Source organism: Lytechinus pictus, chromosome 7, assembly GCF_037042905.1.
Source record: "Lytechinus pictus isolate F3 Inbred chromosome 7, Lp3.0, whole genome shotgun sequence".
Lineage (NCBI taxonomy): Eukaryota > Metazoa > Echinodermata > Echinoidea > Temnopleuroida > Toxopneustidae > Lytechinus > Lytechinus pictus.
The window spans coordinates 8,368,008-8,391,551 of record NC_087251.1 but is presented as its reverse complement, the minus strand read 5'-3'; the positions used below and the strand labels follow the sequence as shown (position 1 = coordinate 8,391,551).

At 34.2% G+C, this 23,544-nt stretch overlaps 1 protein-coding gene across 1 annotated transcript in view; it reads left to right on the top strand.

Annotated features, from left to right (window-relative positions):
* The window catches only part of LOC129265551 (serine/threonine-protein phosphatase 2A 56 kDa regulatory subunit epsilon isoform-like), a 50,182-nt gene extending 28,037 nt beyond the window's left edge, over window positions 1–22,145 (top strand). The window contains exons 6-10 of the mRNA XM_064101354.1: window positions 4,185–4,235; window positions 8,836–8,955; window positions 9,813–9,940; window positions 15,734–15,835; window positions 16,808–22,145. Of these exons, the coding sequence (XP_063957424.1) occupies window positions 4,185–4,235; window positions 8,836–8,955; window positions 9,813–9,940; window positions 15,734–15,835; window positions 16,808–16,901 (495 nt within the window). The 3' untranslated portion in view covers window positions 16,902–22,145. The remainder of the gene's footprint in view (window positions 1–4,184; window positions 4,236–8,835; window positions 8,956–9,812; window positions 9,941–15,733; window positions 15,836–16,807) is intronic.
* Window positions 22,146–23,544: the final 1,399 nt, after the last annotated feature.

Here is a 23,544-nt window from a genome sequence, read left to right as displayed (position 1 = left end):
ACCATTCCTGAGATTTATGTGGCAGCTGAGAATCATGGAATGGTCACTACATTTTACTGCAAATATTTTCAACATGTTGCAGTCATTTGCATGTGTAAATTAATTATTGGTACATGTGGACTTTTGAAATATCACATATTTCTGTTCCTGGTAAAGATACCTAAAATGAAAAGGGGAAATTTACCCGTCATAAATGCCAACCAACCACACAGGCACTCTTATACACACCAGAATGGTGGCATCAGTGAGCTGAATGTCTCTATACACATTAGCTATCTCAGCTCCAAAGGGCTGCATGTAAAATGCACACCACACTGTAAATGCGTAGATGCATGCATGCATGCATCAAATGCTCAATGGTGCACATATGTATATGGTGCCGGAATCTGTGTGTCGGTCAAATTAGTGCCAACGTGCTACAGCTCGGCCTGTGTTATTGCATTCACAATTCAAGCGAGAATCAATACTGTTGCCAGAGGGGGAGATGTCATGTGCATCTCTTGTTGAGGCACAAGTTCTTACAGCTTTTTTTTTGTTGCTTATTTTTATTATGGCTGCAGTGAAATTGGTTCAATTTCATCTTGATTGAATACCATTATGAGGAAAGAAAATACAAAATGAATATCAATATCGAAGAATGCATTATTTACCCATAATACTGACCATCGTGTGATGAATGGAGGAAAAAACGTTGAATCTGCCTACCACCTTTGTGATGGTGGTGGGGGGGGGGGGAGGAGGTGCTGAAATGCATTAAACTTGATCTTACATAATAACTAATGATGTCATGTTGTTCTTATGAATCACTTGTGAAATCAAAATAGTAAAATCAAAAAGATAGTAAAAGGAAGCAGGCCAAAATTCCATTGACCCAGGATAATTTTTGTGGATCAGACTTCTTCCTCAGTTTTTAACCAATGCTCCTAAAATTTGGCACAAACAATGGTCTTAGGGTAAAGACATGCATGACCCATATTCCCAATGTGTTTGAAATGGGGGGGGGGGGGGGGATCTATCACCTTCAGTGATACTTCAAGTTAACACGATCATAGTTGTTGGGTTTTTTTTCCACCCAAAGCAGTGCTTATAATGAGTTGCAAACTGAAGTGCTCTGTCCAGCCTGTATGATCCCACCTTATAAAGGCATTTGACTTGATATGACAACTAGTCCATAAACCTATGGCTTTTAATAGGTGCTTAGCAACTAATAATGGACTGGCTATTGCCTCATTAGTGAATCCAGGAATCGACATTATTGTGCTATCCATTTGTTTGGAATTGAGTGACAATAATTTTCATGAAGTGTAACTCCTTAATTGACAAATCATGTATACAATTTATTTCCTTAATCTACTTTCAGATTCATATTCCATAATGTAATCACAGATATGTTCTCCTGTATTTAATTTGTGGAAATGGGCTCTATGTAAGAAAGTGTATAGTATACAGGAATTATTTTGACACTTTGCATTAATAGCAGTGTAAAAGAAGTGGGTTAACTTTGCATGAAGTCCGAAAATCCTAACCTGACTATCATAAAATCTCATGAATTTTATATCATATGAAAGAGAAAAGTATATATACTTGTTTATCACCTTGTTGCAAATTATGAACATTCATGCGTGAGTGATCATACATGTACCTGTGAGTGCGATAATGCATATTTTCAAAATTTTCTGTGATCAATAAAGCTAAACTTGCAATGCTGCGATTAATTATTTCATTTTTTTCGAGCGATGATATGATATGCTTTCAATTTATATACATTTCTTAGTATTTTAACCGTAAAAGGACTGGGGGGCCATGATGGCCCCCCCCCCCCCATCTCGACGCTTCGTGCGATATTTTCGAAACGCAAAAAGATAGCGCCGCAAAATTTTATGACTTTTCTTTGAAGTCTCGCTCAACTTTTGAGACCAAAATCGTGACATATGGGTATAGCATCGTGACGTCACATGACTTTTTACAAGACAATGTCATGCCAAAAATTGCTCATTTTTATACTTTGTGTACAAAGTCTATGGGAGATGAAATTCATAAAAGGGTAATTATTTTTCTTTCTAATTGGTCTGCTTAAATAATTTAGGGTTTAATTTAGTTGTTAAATGGTCTGTAATAATTTCCATTGAAAAAAAACAATGAAAAACAAAAGATGAAAAAACAAAGAAATACATAAGAAATTCTAAAAACAAAGAAATACATAAGGAAAAAATTGGCTATCGCAATTTTTCTTTGTGGAAACCTTTAAGTTAGATTGCAAAGATGAGATCTGCAAAAAAAAGAAGAAAATTGATATTGGTGTTTATATTGGCGACTAAAACTTATAAATTTTGTTGGTGAGTCTTACTAAATTTAATGAGTTTTTGTGACAGGAAAGTGGTGAATCAGTGTCCACGGATACCCGAACCCAAAAAATGAAAACCGTTATCCGTCCACGCGGGCAGAAACCGTTCGGATATCCGTTTGGTGGCAGCACTACTTTTCAAGGTCAAAAATATAAATAGGATTGGGTTCTATTGTAATCTACTTGCAGGAAAATAAACAAATCACCTGCATAGAATTTCATTGTATAGGTGAAATAAGATTGAATGTAGGGAGACAAGCCGAATTAGGAACATTTTGTCATGTATATTTTAAATATTTACATGTATGAGTATGACAAATGAATACTCTTTGTTTTGTAAAGAAAAAAAATTGGGGGCAAAATAGAGAATGAGATTATAGTTTACAGTCACAGGCAATTTGGAAATTTACCTCATAGGAATATTTCTAAATTTTGAATTTTATTAGTTCTCTCTGATCCTGTTCCTAATGTCAATAGATTACTATGAAAGACAAAGTACTGAAGATTTAAGATTATTCATTAAATTTTTTGCCATTTCCTTTGGTGATTGATTAAAAAATAAATAAAATAAAGCATGGTTAAGTTAGCTGAATCATGACTTTTAGCAAGAAATTTACATTTATATTGTTTAAGATAATTCATTGGCCCCTAAGCGTTTCTGAAAAAAAGAAGATTTTTTATAAATTTCCTATGGAATTTCATTTCACAATATAGTACAAAGTTCATTCTCATTGTATAAATTGGTGTCATTTCCTTTTATTGGAGTGCAGCAGTGTATGTAATGTGTATGGATACATAATTATATGAGAAGAAATGCTGTTTTGAATATGAAAGTCAGAAGATTGTTCCTAACATCGAATTGCAATAAAGCCTTAAGAATCAGTCAGAATAAATTGGTCACTGCCTATGTACAGTATAAATGGAAAATGAGTTGGGTTGGATCATTCTCTCTCTCTGTTTCTCTTTTATGAAATACTGTACAATACACATACTCTAGGTTTTGAAAAGTAAGCTTTATGAGGGGATTTTCCATAAAATTCCCTACTAGTCATTCCTTGTAGCTTCATATTTCATCTATGAAAGATCAAAGAAAGAAATTCATGATTAACCACAAGCAATCTTGATCATCTTTCCACTAAGTGCTTGATTGGACTTGATTATGAAGATGTGTGGCGTTCCTTTAAGTGGGTTTCTCCAGTTTTGTATGCAGTGAAACTTAATAGTCAACCCTCTAGAATCAGTCGCTAGCTTTTTTTATATTCATTGTCTTCAATTGAGCTCACTGCTGAGCACAGTTAGTCTCAGTTCAGAAACAGTGGTATTCAGAGAAATGCAAAGAAAGGAAGAGAGGGAAGGCAGCCATGAAATTCACTACTTCGGTCTGTCATTTCATATGTACACTGATGCCATCATAAGAATTAAAAGGAGTTTTTTTTTCTTTCATTGAAATCTTTTAATATGTATAATTATATGTTCTATTTGTATAGCACTTTTAGCAATTATTTGAAAGCTCTTTACTAGAATTAACACAAAATTATAATTACAAAATTAGTATACATGAATATTTACTTGTACGCAACGTCAAAATTATTAATTATATCTCCCATTTATACTTTAAAAAAATACATGAATCAATGCTCCTCTTTCTCATTTGCTCCCATTAAGTTACATGTATGTACTGATTGAATATCTCTTAGGCTGTTTCAAATCTATATCAATATTCCAGGGGGGTTTTGTCAGTGGTTCAGTGTATGAATAGGTACATTTCTTCACCATCTTTACATGATATATTTAAAAGCTCCCACCCAATTCTATTCTGTCTGTGTTTGTCTTCCTGCAGGTTGTAACTGGATTACTAAAATATTGGCCAAAGACATGTAGTGCAAAAGAGGTGAGTATACGTTTTTTAAAGTTTGCATGTAAATTCAATAAAAATTGTAGACTAAACCTAACTACCTTTAATCTTTGGTAGTTTTTGTCCCGCCTGCATAGCAGAGCGAGACTATAGGCGCCGCTTTTCCGTCTGCGACGGCGGCAGCGTCGTCAACATTAAAATCTTTACCAAGATTAAGTTTTTGAAATGTCATTATAACTTTGAAATTTTGTGGGTCTAGTTCATGAAACTTAGACATTAGAGCAATTAAGTATTCCTGAACATCCTGTGTGAGTTTCAGGTCACATGACCAAGGTCAAAGGTCATTTAGGGTCAATGAACTTTGATAATGTTGGGGGTATTTGTGGAATTGTCATAACTTTAAAAGTTTATGGATCTAGTTCATGAAACTTTAACATAAGAGTAACCATGTATCCTTGAATATCCTGTGTGCATTTTAGGTCACATGACCAAGATCAAAGGTCATTTAAGGTCAATGAACTTTGGTAGTGTTGAGAGTATTCGTTGAATTGGCATCATGACTTAGAAAGTTTAGGATCTACACATGTAGTTCATGAAACAGACATAAAGGGTTATCAAGTATGTTTTTCACACGTCTTAGGTCACATGATCATGGTCAAAGGTCATGTTGGGTCAATGGACATAGTATTTTATTCCATATGAGTGTTTCCTTTTGTGAATAATTAGTCAATAGCTGTTTTCAAAGTCAGCACTGTTGCTATATTGAATCGCGTAATGCAGACAAGACTGCCGGAGGCGTTCCACTTGTTTTTAAATGTAGTTTTGTAGAGAACAAACATGAATTAGATTGAATTCTTCATTTTATTTACAATGTAAATAAAATGAAGTATTCAATAAAATCCAACAATGTATAATGCATTGTTGGATTTTATGCACAACAGATGAGGGTTTCATTGATATCTTGTCAGTGATTTTACAAACAAAAATGTTCCCGGCCAATTAGTTGCAAGGATTTCAGTGGCCTATAAAACTTGTATAATATCACTGACAAATAACTTGAGGAGGATCCCAAGATATTACATTACAATAAGCCTAAGGACAGTTTCTGATATAGATCATTATGTGGAACAAGTTTAGTCCATTTAGGGTGATCGAAAAATAACACGACACATAGGATATACAAGGTACATGTATTTTAGTAGCTAAAGAAAAGTCGTATTTCGCTCGCTACTTTCAATCCGAGTCCATCGTGGTAAACTTGCCATGGGTGTTGATCCGCTCGCACTTTCTATTCATTATGGGGAGATGGCGCTTTGAATTATTACGTAATACCCCCCCCCCCCCCAGATGAATAGAACTTACTGCGGATCGACACCATTGCATGTTACCCTCTCCCGGTTTTACCCATAGGTATACTGTACAAAAACAGAGGGCAACATTGGCCATACTCCTGTCAGTGCACTTGCACAGTAGGAGCCGACTTTAATTGCTAATTTCAATATTCACAAAATCTGGTTGTGAAGCAACTCAATATAATTATGCACGATATAGCTCTTGGATCAAACTCATACACAAGCTTTTTACGCGTTAAGTGTATGTGCGCGCCATGCATGGTGCACGACTGTGCGGTAACCATTTATGTAACAATTACTTAGCCAGGATTAAATGTATTTTTTTTAAATCCTGAAATCAGAAGTAGTGACAAACAAACTGTCAAATATTAGCTTAAATCACAAATTATACAGCTGTAGGTAATAATGATATTGACTAGCTCCTTTTACGGGAACATCAAATATCTTGCCCTTAAAAGAACCATATTGCCCTCATCTAAAGACCCAGGCCAATATGATTCTGTTGCCGGCAATCTATTTGATGTTCCCCTGTAGGCCATTCGATATTATATAATTGTATAGAAAGACAATTATATCTGTTCTTGACATGTATGCAAATATCAATGAATGCATATCTTTTTATGAGTGGTAATTTTCAATGTTCAGCAATTTGCTAGAAGACTTTGAAAATAAAATTTAATTTGTACCCTGAGATCTAACATCAGGAGTCTAAAAAGTACCTGTTCTAATGATACACTGATGAATATAAATTCCAAATGCTAAATATTTGTTGTGCAAATTATACATGTAATATCAACTATTTACTTGAAGTATATTGTTACAATAATTTTAGGAATAGGTTTTTGTCTCGCCTGCATAGCAGAGCGAGACTGAAGGCGCCGCTTTTCCGACGGCGGCGGCGGCGTCAACATCAAATCTTAACCTAAGGTAAAGTTTTTGAAATGACATCATAACTTAGAAAGTCTATGGACCTAGTTCATGAAACTTGGACATAAGATTAATCAAGTATTACTGAACATCCTGCCTGAGTTTCAGGTCACATGACCAAGGTCAAAGGTCATTTAGGGTCAATGAACTTTGACCATGTTGGGAGAATTATTTTCAAAATCTTAACCGAAGGTTAAGTTTTTGAAATGACATCATAACTTAGAAAGTATATGGACCTAGTTCATGAAACTTGGGCATAAGGTTCATCAAGTAAAATTGAACATCCTGCTTGAGTTTCAGGTCACGTGACCAAGGTCAAAGGTCATTTAGGGTCAATGAACTTTGGTCAAGTTGGGGGTATTTGTTGAATTACCATCATAACTTTGAAAATTTATGGATCTAGTTCATGAAACTTGGACATTAGGTTAATTAAGTACCACTGAATATCCTGTGCGAGTTTCAGGTCACATGACCATGGTCAATGGTCATTTAAGGTCAATGAACTTTGGCCGTGTTGGGGGTATTTGTTAAATTACCATCCTAACTCTGAAAGTTTATGGATCTAGTTCATAAAACTTGGGATATAAGAGTAATCAAGTATCACTGAACATCCCCTGTGAGTTTCAGGTCACAAAACCAAGGTCAAAGGTCAGTTAAGGTCAATAAACTTAGGCAATGTTGGGGTAATTGTTGAATTGCCATCATAACTTTGAAATGTAAAAAGATAGAGTGAATGAAATGTGGACATGGGTGTAGTTGACAAGTCTTAAGTCACCGTTCAAATGTCATTTATGGTCAATGAACATGGTATTATGTCATTATATGAATGGTATTTTTGTGAATGATTATTTTATAGTAGTTTTCAAAGTTAGCACTGCTGCTATATTAAATCGCGTAATGCAGGCGAGACTGCCAGAGGCGTTCCACTTGTTATCCTAGGATTTTATAATTATCTTTAGCTAATCTGGTACATATAGGGGAAGCTGTGGTCGCATTTAAGTGTAAGTAATATTTATTTACGTCAGGAGGAAGCTCATTTGTGGTTGAAAACCAAACTTGTAATACCAGGGATAAACATGAATAATTCCGCTTTGTGTTCCACAGTAGTTGTATGCCAACATTTGGGAATTGTCTTCAATCTTCCCTTATTGCATTCATTGAAAGAAAATGCCTTGAGTAAAAGGCTGAGGTAATATTTAACAACAAAATCAATATTTTGATTCTCACTCCTGTGAAAATAAGAAGGAAATAGAAATGAGATGGGAAAGAATTATTGTAAATAATTATTTCCTTGTCTAACAATGTCTAGAACCTCTATATACATGGCTACATGATTATACCTCTGACATGTCAACATTTTAAAGCTTAGATGTACATAGGTTTTTGAAGAAAAAAAATGATCATGATATTGTCTGTATAATAAAAAGGTCTCCCTTTTCACACTGCAGAATTGAAATAGTTTGAATTTTTATTCTGTGAATAAAATATACCTGCCAGAGAGATTTTGATTTATTTGTACGTATACCTCCTCGGTGAATTTGCTTGTCTTTACTTCTCTGTTTCTCCTCACGAAAGCTCTATCAGGCAGTGTTAATTCCCAATGTATAAATTCAAGGACACAAATGATAATAGTAAAGCAAATTATATTTTTGTGGAAAAAAAGGTGAACTTTAATTAAAATATGTGGGATTGAATGAAGATAGCTTTAGAAAATTAATCTGTGAAAATTTTAATCCTGGATGTATAAAATATGTTTCAGATATGTTTAACCATTTAAAAGTTTTATTAACATAATACATGTACCTAAAATTATGAAGAAAATTAAAAGTGGGAAGAAATTATCTATTAATGAGTTTCCAGTCAACTATCCATTTTGTAGCTTTTTCCTTTTTCCCTTTTTTTTCTACCTGCTTGAGAATATATGGATTTTTCCTTGTCCAAATATAGAGCAAGAGTCAAGCAAAGCATCTCATATTACAGACCTTCTAAATTCTTTATGTGATCAGGTTGAGGCTATTTCTTTGAGATGGCTGGCCTGAAATGAGATCGAATGTAATTGAATTGGGTCTCAGATCACGTTGGAGAAAGATATTTCTAGAAATGGCAAGAAGACAACTTGTTCATCAAACATCTTGTGATTGTGGGTTTGAAGAGAAAAGTGTTTTTTTTTAACTGTGATATACACATTCTGTAAAAACTGGAATCATCGCCTTTTTTTAACCCACAATTTCATGAAATTTGAAGAAAAAAATTGACAAGTACAACCAATTATGAAATTAAATCATAAAAAACACAAATATTGAAGGGTTGCTATAAATGCCTCTTATTATTTTTTTAACATTTTTTTTTTTTACTAGGTAATGTTTCTTGGTGAAATTGAGGAGATTCTAGACGTGATAGAACCAGTCCAGTTTGCCAAGATTCAAGAAATCCTTTTCAAGCAGCTTGCAAAGTGTGTTGCCAGTCCACATTTCCAGGTAAATCTTAATCAATATGATAGAATCACATCACCATCTACTGACTTCATTGTTACTTGGAACTCATCAGATATATAGTGCTAAAAGAGGTTGTTTTTATCCTGTTCAAATATGCCAATTCTGCAATATTATTGTAATATTACCTATTCATATCAGTGAGTGAATTCCAAAATGGTCCTCATGCACAGGTTCCTCTTAGGGACAATTCTTGAAGGGAATCCAAATAGTCCTTCTATATTGGTGGTTGTTATGCAGCTTTGACTGGATTATGTTTAAGTCCCAAAAGAACCATTTGTTCATAATGTCACAATTTTTCTTCTTTAAATTTGTATCCTAATTTGTGAAAACATCCTATTTGAAAAATCATGTTTTTGTTTTATTTAAGAAAATGATCAACCATATCTTGGGAAACATCAATCCTTTTCATCCAGTTCATGGATGCTTCTGTTTTTGTGCATTTCCTCAATAATTGAGGCATAACAAATTTACACTCAACTTCTTTTCATTTCATACCTCATACCGGGGAATAAATCAATCCTGAGAGTCTATTTCATTGGTGCCAGACATTCTTGCAAGAAGAGTCGCGTTTAAAAAGTCTCTAATATGCTCGTGCCATTGGCTGAAAATCAATTTGGGTTTTTTTTTTTTTTAGTTATGTTTAATTGCAACTCTTCCTGCAATGGCCCTCTGATCAAGCAAAGAATTTAAGGGTCAAGTCGTTGTTTAAACATAATGGTTCATCCCTCCTTAGCTTTGTCTGATAAGAATGTTCCAGCACCATTGGTTTACTTTCATTAAATTGGTGTACATCCTTTTTAAAGTTGAAACTTATGAACTCATTTATTTATTTCCCTCAGGTTGCAGAACGTGCCCTGTACTTCTGGAATAATGAGTATGTAGTGAGCTTGATAGAAGAGAACAGCAATGCTGTTATGCCGATAATGTTCCCAAATCTATACAGGATATCCAAAGACCACTGGAATCAGTAAGTCATACTAACCTCTTCAGGGACCTGTTTCATGATAGAAACTCTCGTCAAATTTTCTATCAGCCAATGGAATTGCAGGATGTCAGTAGCTTATGAACATTTGAAAAATTGTGACTATTTAAAAAAAAAATCTCTGTAGGTGAAGGTGGGACTAAGGGATATAAATTATGTCCATCTGCTGTCCATCTCAAATTTCAAAGTTTACTGGGAGGACACTCTCAGGACAAATACCTTCAAACAGGTGCAAGAATGATAACCAAACTTGGGTCATACATGCTCTGGGAGTATTTTCGTGTTATGGTATTGTTGGAGATCACATGCAAAGGTCAACCTTGTGAGTTCATATGTCTGCAAAACTTTACACTAGTTGCTCAGATTACAGCCTACTTGAGTCATAGATGCACAGGACTGGAGAACATTTATGTTATTGTGCTGTCAGTGGACGTAATCATAGGTCACAGAGGTCATGTTCAAGTTTTCCTGCAAGACACTGTACATACATGAACTTGTCAAATGTTGCTGCAATAGCAACCATATTGAGATGATGTACATTAATAGTGGTTAATATGTGATTTTGAATAAGTCAGTGTTACTGTGTGATAGAGAGAAACAGGAAAGACCCTTTGTAATGGCAGGATACACTTTAATCCTTAATGCATCAACAGGGATCATTGTTATTTACATAGCCTATCCACTTCATGGTCATATAACCCTTCAACAGCTCTATAACAGCAGTTTTGATTACAGAATTCAATTGCTGTGCTACTTTAAAGGCATCTAATAAAGGTGATAAAGTAGTGCTGTACATTTTAATTTCCCAATGCATTGAGTGACTGATATCAATGTGGTAGAAGATCTATTGACATTCAGGTAAAGGACACTGACTATTTTCTGGCCGTAGTGCAATTATAAACATAGAAGCCATGGGTCTTCAGCCAGGAATATACATGGCTGCACGTCAGGTTATATTGAGGGTGATATACACAACTTTGCAAACATTCTTCTTTCAGAAAAAAGCATATTTTCACAAAATATAGCATACATGAATAACATAACGTTCGCCTCTAGCGGTCGGCATATTACATGATGTCATCCAGCTACGATCGCAAGCCAAAAATATACATGTATGAATGAAAATACAGTAAGCATTCGCATTGCAAGCCTCCCAATACCCAGCACAACATGGCATCAAAACAAGTGTGCAATTCTCTATCACCACATACCAAAATCGACATAGAATTTCACTTTCGTTTATTTTATTTGAATAATGAAATGCATTTTTGGACGATCTATTTTCTCACTGATATCGCACAAGTAAGCGTACTTTGATTACTTCTCGCTTTTCCGTCAAAATCATACAGAATAGTGCCATAGTCGCATCGTGTTAGAGTTACAGAATCTATTGCTACATGTACAAAGTTAATGGAGTTCCGGGTTTTGGAGCGCACAATGGATATTCAAGAAATAGCAGAATAATTTTCGAATGATACTTGAGTGATCCGATCACAAGCCAAGATCAATGCAAGTGTGGAAAACGTGGCTGGATATCGTTATCGCTATCGATACTTTCAAATATTTTTCGGCCAGATTATTTTTGTGACCACGTGATCTGCACAATGAACCGATCAGCGGTCTCCAAATCGCTGTCATGAGCTTTGCGGAGCTTGGCTGTTTGTGTTACACAGTCATTTGGCATTATTTCAATGTGTTTCAGGGGAGTTGTCTACCAGAATCCAAAATAGCTGTTGCTCAGTAATAAGGAAAAATATGGTTAGATTTCAGTCTATTTTTGGCACATTAGCAGTGGCTCATTTGCAACTGCTGTTACCCCCTATGATGTCATTGTGTGCACCTTGTCATATAAATGACACAAGCAATATGCCCTGGATATCACATCTTGTAGAATACATGTAGAGCATGTACAGAATGTTGGATAACCATATTTCTGTCTCTTGTGGTGGCATTGTCACCGTCTTAATCATGGTTGATTTTTAAGTATGTCTTATCCCTACTTTGAAAGTATTTTTGAGAGGACCTATTTCATTGAAATTGACTTACGGGTATTCAAGTGTTACTGATTAATTGGTACAAACTTCAGGTCACATGATCAAGATCAAAGGTCATTTATGGCCAGTGAATTTTTACCATTTTGTGCTATCAGAGCCTGATCAGTTCGTCATGGACGGACATTTAACAAATTCTGAAAGTTTAAAGACTTGGTGATTTGGTGAAATTTGTCAATTTTGTGTACTAAACATGGATCATTGCAAAGAGTATCACTGAAATTATTAAATGTTTTTAGAATATTGCTGCCATGATTACCTACTAAAGATAGAATCCATTAAATATTCAATGTCATGGATGGACAGGATAGAAATGGGTTTCTACACTTGTCAGTGATCTTTTGTTGTGTCTATCCAAACGAAACGATGCTGACAATTTATTTTCATTGCAGATGTTAAGTTTATAAGTTGACTTCTCTGACATATGTTAGTAATTTTGAAGCTAGCTGTAACTTACACTAGAAGGACACAAAGTTTTGTCACGGATGGACATTCCCAGTGTCACGGATGGACGTTTGGCTTCACAGACGGACATTTTGTGTCACAGATGGGCATTATCCAAATAAAAATTGATATTTCAGCCCAGTACTCACATCACTAATAAACTTGAAAAAATGAAAAAACAAGAAATTTTCTGTGTCCACAGGGCAGATACGTCCCAGCAATAATGCAGTCAGTAAGCATTGCCTTATTCAGTGTGTTGAAACCATTTTGCATGAGCTGTGACCTTTGACTTGCAACTCTAACTTGAACTTTACTTGTATTTTAGTGTCATCTACCTACATACCATTTTTTTTTATTCCGTTAAATATTTATCAAGTTATCACCCCAAAATCATTTTTCATATATAATGAGCTTTGACCTTTTACCTTTTACCAACAGACTCCAAATTTGAACTTGAGTTGTATTTCAGTGTCATCTACCTACATACCAAAATATTTTAAAATTCCGTCGAATATTTATAAACTTATCAGCCAGAAACTGACCGGCATGTATAATGAGCTGTGACTTTTGACCTAAGACTTGAGGACTCCTAATTTAAAAATCACCTACCTTAAACTCTGTCAAATATTTTTAAAATTATCATGCCGAAACAAATTAGGGGGACAGATGGACAGAGCAACAATTCATGCCTCCTCGAGACTTCGTCAGCGGGGGCATGAAAATACTTGTGTGTGAGTGTGTGTTGGGGTATATTTATGAATTACAATACCATTTATTGGGTTTATGTAGTGAAATACCTCCCCAAACTGATAAAACACAATTATAAAATAATTGAATAAGAAATCCCCTACATATACCACTGCAACATAATGCAAATGTCCATCCGTAATAAAATTTTGTTAGTCCGTGACATTATTGAAATTCAACTATCGCATATGAATATTTATTGATCTGGTTTTTATACACGTTTTAGGTCTTCTGCTAGTGAGATAGCTCAGCATGTTTATTGCTCCAGCAATAGAACATAAAACTTTTGAATTTTCTTTCTGTCACGAAGGACCAATTTGCATAAACATGAATATAAAAATGCAGTATGACCATTCCAGGACAAACATTTCCCAATATTTTTTTGCATTTTAGCAAACTGGTGTGTCATCTATAATTACTTTGAAACAAAACTCAAGGTAATCTAATGATTGTCAAAATAGGACCAAGTCAATATTTCTCCAACGCATCCTTCCGTGACAGTGGGTGTTCAACACCTATTTGAAAGTGTGTCATTCCAGTCGCTTTCCGTACTTTACCAAATAAACAAATATGGATTTTAGTAACATTAGATATCAATGAAAGATCCGCCAGTGATTACATCATTTAATATAAAAAATTTACCCCAATGCTCACCTTAACCAATCAGGCTCATCAATATAAAAACTACCAAGAATATGAAAGTAAATTTTTGAGATGATTTTGAAAGCTGAATTCCTAGTCCATGTAACTTACATAGTGGTTAAGTATGGACAAAGATATAGATCTAATTTCAGGACATTAGGCCGATGTCAAATATCACTTAAGGTCAATGAACTGATATCAACTCATGAAAACTTAGCCAAAGTTTTATAATATTTTTATTTTCAAGGTGATTTTGAAATTGTAAGTCTTCATTCTGTTAAACTTGGGTGTAATGTTGGTCAGGTATTATCATTTATTTAATTTTAATGTTGGGTCAAGGTCAAAGGCCAAATCAGAACAGTTAACTTTGATTAAGGATAATATTTTGTTTATTTGTTTGTAAATAAATCAAAGGGAATCTTGTGTGGGATGGTTATTGGATATCCTAAATGTATTAAATGAATAGCATGTTTCCAAGTTAAGGTTAAAGGTAAATTAAGGTCAATAAAAATTGGGTTTTATTATCAAGTAAAGAATTTTTTGTCTAATTATGAAAATTATCATTCATCTAAATTTGTTTTGATATTCTATGAAGCTTATAATTATAAGGAGTCTGTCAAATGTATGTTGCATGTGTACATGTACGTTTTACCTAAAAAACTTTAAAAGGGTGTAATTGTTTCCAAAGATAAAAAGGGGAATAGTGAGGCAAGTTAACAGGACTGTCAGAGCGCTGCTCCTTTATGTTCCTGGACTATTACATTGTATATTCAAGGACTAAATGTCAGAGAGAAAATGTTTGATATTTTAATGTCACAGATTTAACAATCCTGCATTATATGAATAGCATAATGCAAGTGAGATTGCGGAGGCGTTCCTTCTACTTAATCATAAAAAGATCATATGATCTTTCCTGAATGCAAAGCTGTATGAATAGTGATCAATTTGAAGCTATTTACTTGTAATACACACACCCAGTATTCATCATAATTTTTTTTTCCAAATCATCATTTTGTTTCCTAATTCTTTGATGGGAATCAACCACAGTTAGTTTTGCAAAGCCTAACTTGAGTACAGAGATTCATCAAACAGGGTTCCCAGCCCATCAGGGAAATAAGGGAACATTATTTTACTTTTCTAGTCAGGGAAAAATCAGGGAATTTGAAAAAAAATACCACAAATCAGGGGAAAATGCCTCAAATGAGGGAAAAATTAGGGAATTTTGGTCAGCTCAAAAGTCGAAAGCACAAAATTCAGTCAATCTGTTATATTTTGTTGCATATCAAAACACTATCCATTGAATGACTGGTTATGGTGGTTATGGGGTATGGTGGATGGCTGGTATGGGGAGAAGGGAGGCCATTACATGCCTGTGTAATAGTACTAATTAGTTTTACATTATTGTTTCTATACTGAAAATACATTTAATTCACTGCAACAACTTAGAAAACACGCAAAACTGGGAATGGGTTTAAATGATTATCAGGGAATTTTTAAATTTCATCAGGGAAAAATCAGGGAATTTTGTTTTCTTGAAAAGCTGGGAACCCTGATCAAATCAACACTGTCAATGAAAGACTATTTGTTCAGGTATTGGCACCTTATGGCACAAAAAGACAGGGCAGACCCCATTATTCCTTATTGCTAATTATGAAAATCAAAGGGTAGAACCCCTGTATGACGACAGATAACTGTCTATAAATTTTACATGCAGCAGGTTCATCAAATGCGACCCTTATATTTAGACATTGACCGGTTCAATTTGGCAATAACTAGGTGATATTATGTTTAATGTCACTCAAATATGGCATAGTGGCTAGCACAAAATCATTCCAAATTTTGAGTTCTGAATTTGAAATTGAACTCTTTGTATTTTTTTTCTTCCTCTTCCAAGAACAATTGTTGCCTTGGTCTACAATGTACTCAGGACACTGATGGAGATGAATAGCAAACTATTTGATGAACTCACTTCCAGCTATAAGACAGATAGACAAAAGTAAGTGAAAGCTTGTAATGCTAATAACCCATATCATAAAGTCAACCCTTAACCAAACGCATACCAAATCTGATGTTCTGAACTGTATTGTACTTCATCCAAACTCAGGCCTGGGTTAACAAAAGTTTTAGGCATATTTTGTTTAGTTATTTAGTGTTAGAAAGGTCTGATAATGTATGCTATTGTTGGGTGGCAGCTACCATGGAAAGTGACATAATGTCAAAGATGCATCTTCAGCATATCTCTCTTTTCTAATATAATACATGCATTTCAAGTGATGGCAATAGGTAGTAGTGGTTTGAGGGATTTCAGTTCTGTGGTTTTTGTTACTTTAATTATTCGTTTATAGATATTGCAGATTTGATGATTATCATCAAACATCAGATTTGTTTGGCAATTATACCAATGTACTGCATGTTTATGCTGTAACACTAATATACAATATAATACTATTCCAGAGGAAAAAAAATGTATGTAGGTAAGTGCAAAGATATTAGTAATAAGTACCTGATAAAATGGGGATGATGAATATAAAGATTCATTAAGGAATTGATCTTGTTTTTGTCTTTTGTGTCGTATAGGTAAATATATGATCAAAAAGTGTTTTATATGATGATATAGCTTCTATAGACCAGCTGTAATCGTCCTGCTATAAATTTGTATCGCTTTGACATTACACTTATATGATACGGAAAAGGCCAAATTAAAAGCAGTCTTAATTTGAACTATTTACAGAAGGATTGAGAGGATCAATTTGGTGATTTCAATGAAAAGGCCTCTTTTTTGCAAATTGAACTTTGATTTGAACATCATACCCTTTGATCAAGCTAGTCGACCACTTTACTGTATTTCACTAAAGATATATTCATAGTATTCTTTTTCAAAATCTAACTTTTGATGAAATAAGAGATATCCTTTATTCTTTATGAAAAGAGCTTACTAGAATATTTGTTGTACCTTTTGTCTTTTCAGAGAGAAGAAGAAGGAGAAAGAAAGAGATGAACTGTGGAAACGCTTGAGTAAACTTGAAATGAACTATCTAAATAACCAAACCAATAGCAGTTAGACATTGTTGAGTTGTAGAATGTAGACATGGCAGTGGAGATTTGTTGTGAGAACTTGCCGCTGAAATGCCATCAAGGAATCGATCTTCTCTTCTCCATGTTCCCCTCGCTGAGAATGGAAGACATGACTGATGGAAGGAACTTTGATTCCCTGTTGCTGCATCGGGCAAAACCACAGTTTGGGCCAAAAACTCATAGTTTGCTGCTGTTTCAGTGGAAGTGCATGAATGTTGTTCATTATCTTTATATTTATTTCTTATCCAGTTGAGTGTCAATGAACTCAAAATGAGACAGGTAGGCTCTTATGAACCAAAGGATTATTGGAAGTGATGGAAGTTGACTGCATGTCACACCAACTGACGTCGGGTGCATTTAGTGGAGTATATAAAGATGTTAGACTATCAGAGTCTACATTCAAAAGGAGTTGCTCTCTATCTCTCCTATACATCCGTTTCCACAGATAATAAGCATGGATATCCCTGTCACCTTGCTGCTTCTATTAATCGACTAACCTAATGTTTTATGTCTCTTTTATGTGTTGTCGTAGCTTACATCTACTATTGCGAGTAGCAAGAGCTCGTCTGGACTCATATTTTAAGGATTAAAAATGATATGGTCTTTGAAAACTAACATGTATTTTTAATTGATAATGTACTTAAACATTGAAAAGTTTCCTGTTTTACCTGTTACATATTTACTCCTATGGGAGACATCTTTTATATTCCTTCATCCAAACCTCCTGTGGTAGTTTCTTTTCTTTTGCAGTTGATGGGTAATATTTTAGGGGGTTTCTTATTGTACCCCTATAAACAGCTCAGTAGTTAGGACAGATTACTCTGTTGAAAATGCAAATTTGTCTGTGCCTCAAAACAAATTGAATCCCTAAACCTACACTCAAGACCCATTTCATTTACATTTTGATGAGTATTAGGTCAATTGGGTTCGGTGCCATTAAAAAAAAAATTGTTTTATGTTTTTTTTTTGTTATCATTGACGTAATTTAGCAGTAATTGACCCAAAATTTTTAAGAGTTTGTATTGTGTTTAATTATCTGTACAGATAGATTGAATTATTTCCAGACTTATCATACATATTCTTTTTTTAACATCATGTCATTGGTTATGTATGTGACCAGGATTCGTAGTGTTGAAGGAATGATATAGTTTATTAAATTATTATTTTTTTGTAATTTCTATTACAGTAGATACATTATAGGGTTAATAAAGCATCAGAGAGTAATCTTCTTTGTATGGCATGGAAAGGGATACAATTTATATACATATTAATTGTTATTTATAAATATTTGTCAAATATATTTATTTTACTAATTCACTCAATTCAATTATTTGACTGAATTATCTAAATCATTTGTAAAAAAATAATAAGTTTTCCAAAGCAGAAATAAAAGGATTTTGTCAGTAATATGTAGGTTAATTGAATACCATAGAAACAAGATTCACCAATCAAGTAAGCAAAGGCCATTCATCAGAAATATATGTTCCTTTGGTAAGCATTTTATGGTCTTAAAAAGCTCTGTTGGTAGCTTTCTATTGATAGCTAGACATTGTGACTGCATGAATTCATTTTTGCATAGAAAAACAAAATTCTTTGTAAGAATACTTGATCAGATGGGTTAATGTAGTACACCATTCGCTATATAAAATTATTAAAACGACAGTCCGACCTCTCTTATCTGGACACGTTGGGACCAGCACCAATCCGGATAAGGGATTTATCCAGATTTGGGAGACCCAATATTAAATACACGCAGCTGCTGCCTCAGCTCCCCAACTGCGGTAGCTACACGTTATCTATTGTAGTGGGTGTGCGTACAAACAGTATTCACTGCAGTATCAGTGCAAATTATAGGCGGTATTTCTACGGAAATGAAATCGATCGATGGCCAAAACTGTTGGATCATTTACCTGCTTAAATGGTTGAGGTATACATCGAGCATATCTCGAAAGAAAGAGAATGACTTGATGAAACAAAGTTTTACAATTAGATCATCGCGGCGGGTATCGCAGCTTCGCAATGTCAGCCTTTGTTATGACTGTTGGCTCAAACATGATAGATGGCGCTGTCCGTATTGAGGCCAAGTGTTAGCTAGCAAGGCATGTGTTGTTTTTCCCAGGAAACAAAAAGAGAATGTGATGAAATGTTTGCGCTGCGCCCTGATTTACTGGAAAATTATCCTGCCTAAGTTCTTTCGATGATTTGGGTGAGATATTTTCATGAAAAATAATGTTGTATGTAGACTATATTGGAAAATATATGTAATCAAAGTGAGTTTGCGTATAGGATTGATTTGAGATTGAAATCTCATTTCCTCACGTACTAGATTGAATTGAAAAATAATCTCGGCAAGTGTGCGTCCGGATAAGGGGAGGCCGGATAAGAGAGGTTGGACTGTAGTCTATTTCCCTGCACATTACTGATAAACTAAACATTTGGCACTAGCGGTAGAATGAATTATACTTAAACGAGTCAAGTCATTTTAAGAACCCAATGATTGTTCTCATCAAAGACTTATCTATATAATTTTTTATGTGCCAAAAAAAAAGGTTTGGAACATATATTTGAGAGTACAAGAAGTTAGCCCTCTGGAAAATATTTTGTTCAACAAAGCTCAGCAATCATTTTTTTTATTTTATTTTATTTTTTTTAGTGTTCATGGCCTAGACAAGTTGCTCCACCGGAGCTGGTAGTAACACACAGATCTTCAAGTCTTGAAAAATCAGTTATGACATCATTGGTCATGTTGTATGATGTTTATGTTGTATTTGGTCATGAGTTTGGTCTATACAAATTTAGCCAAATTCTGTTGTCAAACTTTTAGAGAATTTGATTAGTCCTCCTAATCTTTGTTTTTTTTTTTTTGGGGGGGGAGGCGGAATGGTGACAAAAGACTTATGCAATGTTTGGCCACCTAATATCCCATTGACCTTGTACACAAAATAATGCTGATCATCATGACACCATGTCTGGACATGCCTTTATTGTTCAATATTAGTTATTTCTAACAGCATCTGAGTTCAATCAGATTACTGCAATGGTTTGTAGTCCTTTACACTTGTGATTATGATTTAAAAGACAGGGTATTTTATTGAGACTACTTGTCATGTAGATTCACCTATTATCACTTGCTTCTCAGAATGTCCAGTTCCTTGTTTGATCGAGCTTGTTATCAATAACACTACTATAATTCTGCGACAAATTTGTTCACTACGAATCAAAGAAGTTGGATGCAGTAGCTTGTAACAGCAGATTGTAATTTTTCATTGATGAGTTTCATGACAAAGGGTCCATGTTTGTACATCTATTACCCACAATGCAACCTCAATTGTTGAATTGCCTGGGTGGAGGTAATAGAAACCATGTGATGTTTGTTTATCTTCACCAAATGATGGTGCAAGGACAATACATCTAAGTAGTTGTGTGTAATTTCTTGTCTGGAGAAAGTAATACCATTCAGAAATATGGATTTGTGTTGACAGCGTGCTTGAGCTGTCTAATATATTTTAAGTGCCATGATCCAAGATGCTTTTATTTTGAAATATTTTGAAAGAATATGGTTCATATATGTTAGAAGTTATGTTGTTTTCCTGATAGTAAGGTAATACAGAGAGGTGTATGTAAGATTAAAGGGGAAGTTCATTCTGACAAAAAGGTTATTGTAAAAATAGTAGAAAAATTATAAAAATAATTGGTGAAGGCTTGAGGGAAACCTATGAAAGATTTAAAAGGTATAGTCCGACCTTTCTTATCCGGACACGTTGGGACCAGCACCAATCCGGATAAGGGATTTATCCCGATCTGGGAGACCCAATATTAAGTATACGTAGCTGCGCCTCCCCAATGATAGCAACACGTAATCTATTGTAGTGGGCTTACACAGACATTATTCACTGCAGTGTCAGTGCATATTATAGGCGTTTTTTTATGGAAATGAAATCGATTGGTTGCCAAAACTCTTGGATAATTTACCTGCTGAAATGATAGAGGAATACATCAAGCATACGTCGAAAGAAAGAATGATTTGACACTAAATTTGAAAATTGGATCATCGCGGCGGGCATCGCAGCTTCGCAAAGTCAGCCATTGTTAGACTGTTGGCTCAAACATGGTAGATGGTGCTGCCTGTATCGAGGCCTAGCACTAGCGAGCGAGACGTTATGTCCCCCCCCCCCCCCCCCCCCGCAAAGAAAAAAAAAGGATGTGATAAGATGGTTGCGCTGTGCCCTGATTTATTGGAAAATTATCCTGCCTTAAGTTCTTTCAGTGATTTGGTAAGATATTTTCATAAAAAAATGTGGTTGTAGGTAAACTATGTTGGAAAATGTATGTAATCAAGTGAGTGAGTAGGAATTTTAATTTTAAATTGAAATCTTATTTCCCCACGTAAAAGATTGAAAAAAATCTTGGCAAGTGTGCGCCCGGACAATAGAGAGAGCCGGATAAGGGAGAGGCCGGATAAGAGATGTCGGACTGTAATTACAATTTTTGATTTTCGGATTGTTTATGTCATATGTAAGCAGCTTCCCATATATCTTGAATGAAATAAAAATCAACAGACAAAGTATTTCACACCCGTTCCTAAAAGAAAAAGGTGTTTAGTCATTATGACCCATTGAAAAATAAAAATTTATGCATCTTATATAACATATGGAGCAGCTGCTCATATATGTCACAAATCTGAAACTTAAATTTATAATAACTTTTTTAAAATCTTTAATGGATTTTCCTCAAAATCTTACAGGTATATTTTATTGTTTTTTTTTCTGGTATGTTTGCAACAAATTTTGTTGTCAGGGTGAACTCCCCTTTAATGCAGCTGCAATAGCTCCATTCTTAGGCCACTCTATTACACATATCTTCTTTAACACGTATACATGTAGGATTCGGTTTAATAGAAGTCACATTAGTTTGAAGGGATTAGACCATTTCGTTAATTTTGTTTCTAAATATAATCTAAGAATATGATTTCTTTTAAATAACTTTGCAGATTGTGACACACCCAAAAATAAATATTTGAATTTTTATGTGAAATTCTATCTCTAAGACTTTTCTAAATTCAGACAATATTCTGATCATTTAGTGTGTAGTGAGCTTAAACTTCCAATTTAAATGGAAAGGTTTGTTGAATTGTAATTCAGCTATTCCTTTATTACTGTGCATATTAATGAAACTTTTACCCAACCACTGAATCTTCTCATTGCTTCAGTATTAAACTGTTTTACTATGAATTCTTTATACTCTATTAGTGTTTTGTTCTCAATTTCATGACTCTGTTGTCATGGATGACTGAGCAGTTGGCTTTTAAAAATAATGTGTAGAAATTGTCATACTAAGCCAGAAATGAAAACAAAAGCATATGCCCAAGGCCTTGCACAGTCATTGGTGTCACTGTCTTCAAATAACTGACTTTAATTCTTTGAAGAAAATGTGACAATTCAAAATTCCATGGAAAAGAAGGGCTCCATTCCATTGAATGTAAATTATGAAATTCTTTCTTTCATGGTAACATTATTTTTATATTCATTGTTAGTCATTTTTTTTTCAAATTATGAAGTCATTTTTTACAAATTGTACCTGGGATATTGATTTCCCCCCCCCAAAAGTTTGACTGTCAATATTTTATTCATCATCTGGTTTCCCTTGTTTCACTTCTAAAGGTTTTATGAATCTGTAGTGAGCAGAAGTTTGAAATTGAAAAATCAATCATCATACAATGAATGAATTTTTTACACATTTTGGGCAAGTCACATATTGAATGATGAAACTAGCTGAAAGTCGAGTATTCCTTTCATCACCAACACAGATAAGTACATCTTAGCATGTGTATTGTAATAAAAAAAAAAAAAAACTTTCCTCTAATGGCATACCAGGCTTATAATACCTGAAGAATTACTAATTTTAATAAAATAATTTAGCAGATTATTCTTCATCTGATTCTGATCAAAATGTATTTTTCTGGTTTATACAATAACTTTAATTGTTGTAACACATGCATATGGCCAAGACCGGTATATAATCCAACTTTTTTAAAGTTATCCTTAACTTGGTACAAGCAGAATTTGACTTCATATGGTCGCTGCTCAGTCATCCATGGCAGGAATTATATGAATGAGATATCTTTAGATAGGAAATCATTCACTTTTTATAGCAAGATGTAGATAATTCACAGTAACACAGTTAAATGTATAAATAAGAAGTTGGGTATACTTTTTTAATGAACAACACTTCTATGTAGTAATTTTTGTATGAAATTAATACTTGTAGGGGAGAGGAGTGAGAGGAATTAAATCAACTTAGATATGGTTCAAACTGTCACTGCCTCTGCAATATAATGCAGCTAAATACAAAAAAAAAAAAAATTGGTGATGTTAATGATGGAAGTTCAGGATTTGATCCAACAGGGAAAGTTATTATGTATTCATATATTTTAACAATATGTTTTATTAGTTGCATATTCTTAGATAAACCAGTAAATTTGTATGTATATATAAGCTGAATATGTACATATATATTCAGTATGATGCAACTTCTAAACTTTTTATTATTTGAAATGTTGGTTATTTATGAATGGCATAAAGATTAAACAGAATTCTAAAATGTAGTGATGTTAATCATGAAAAGGGTTTG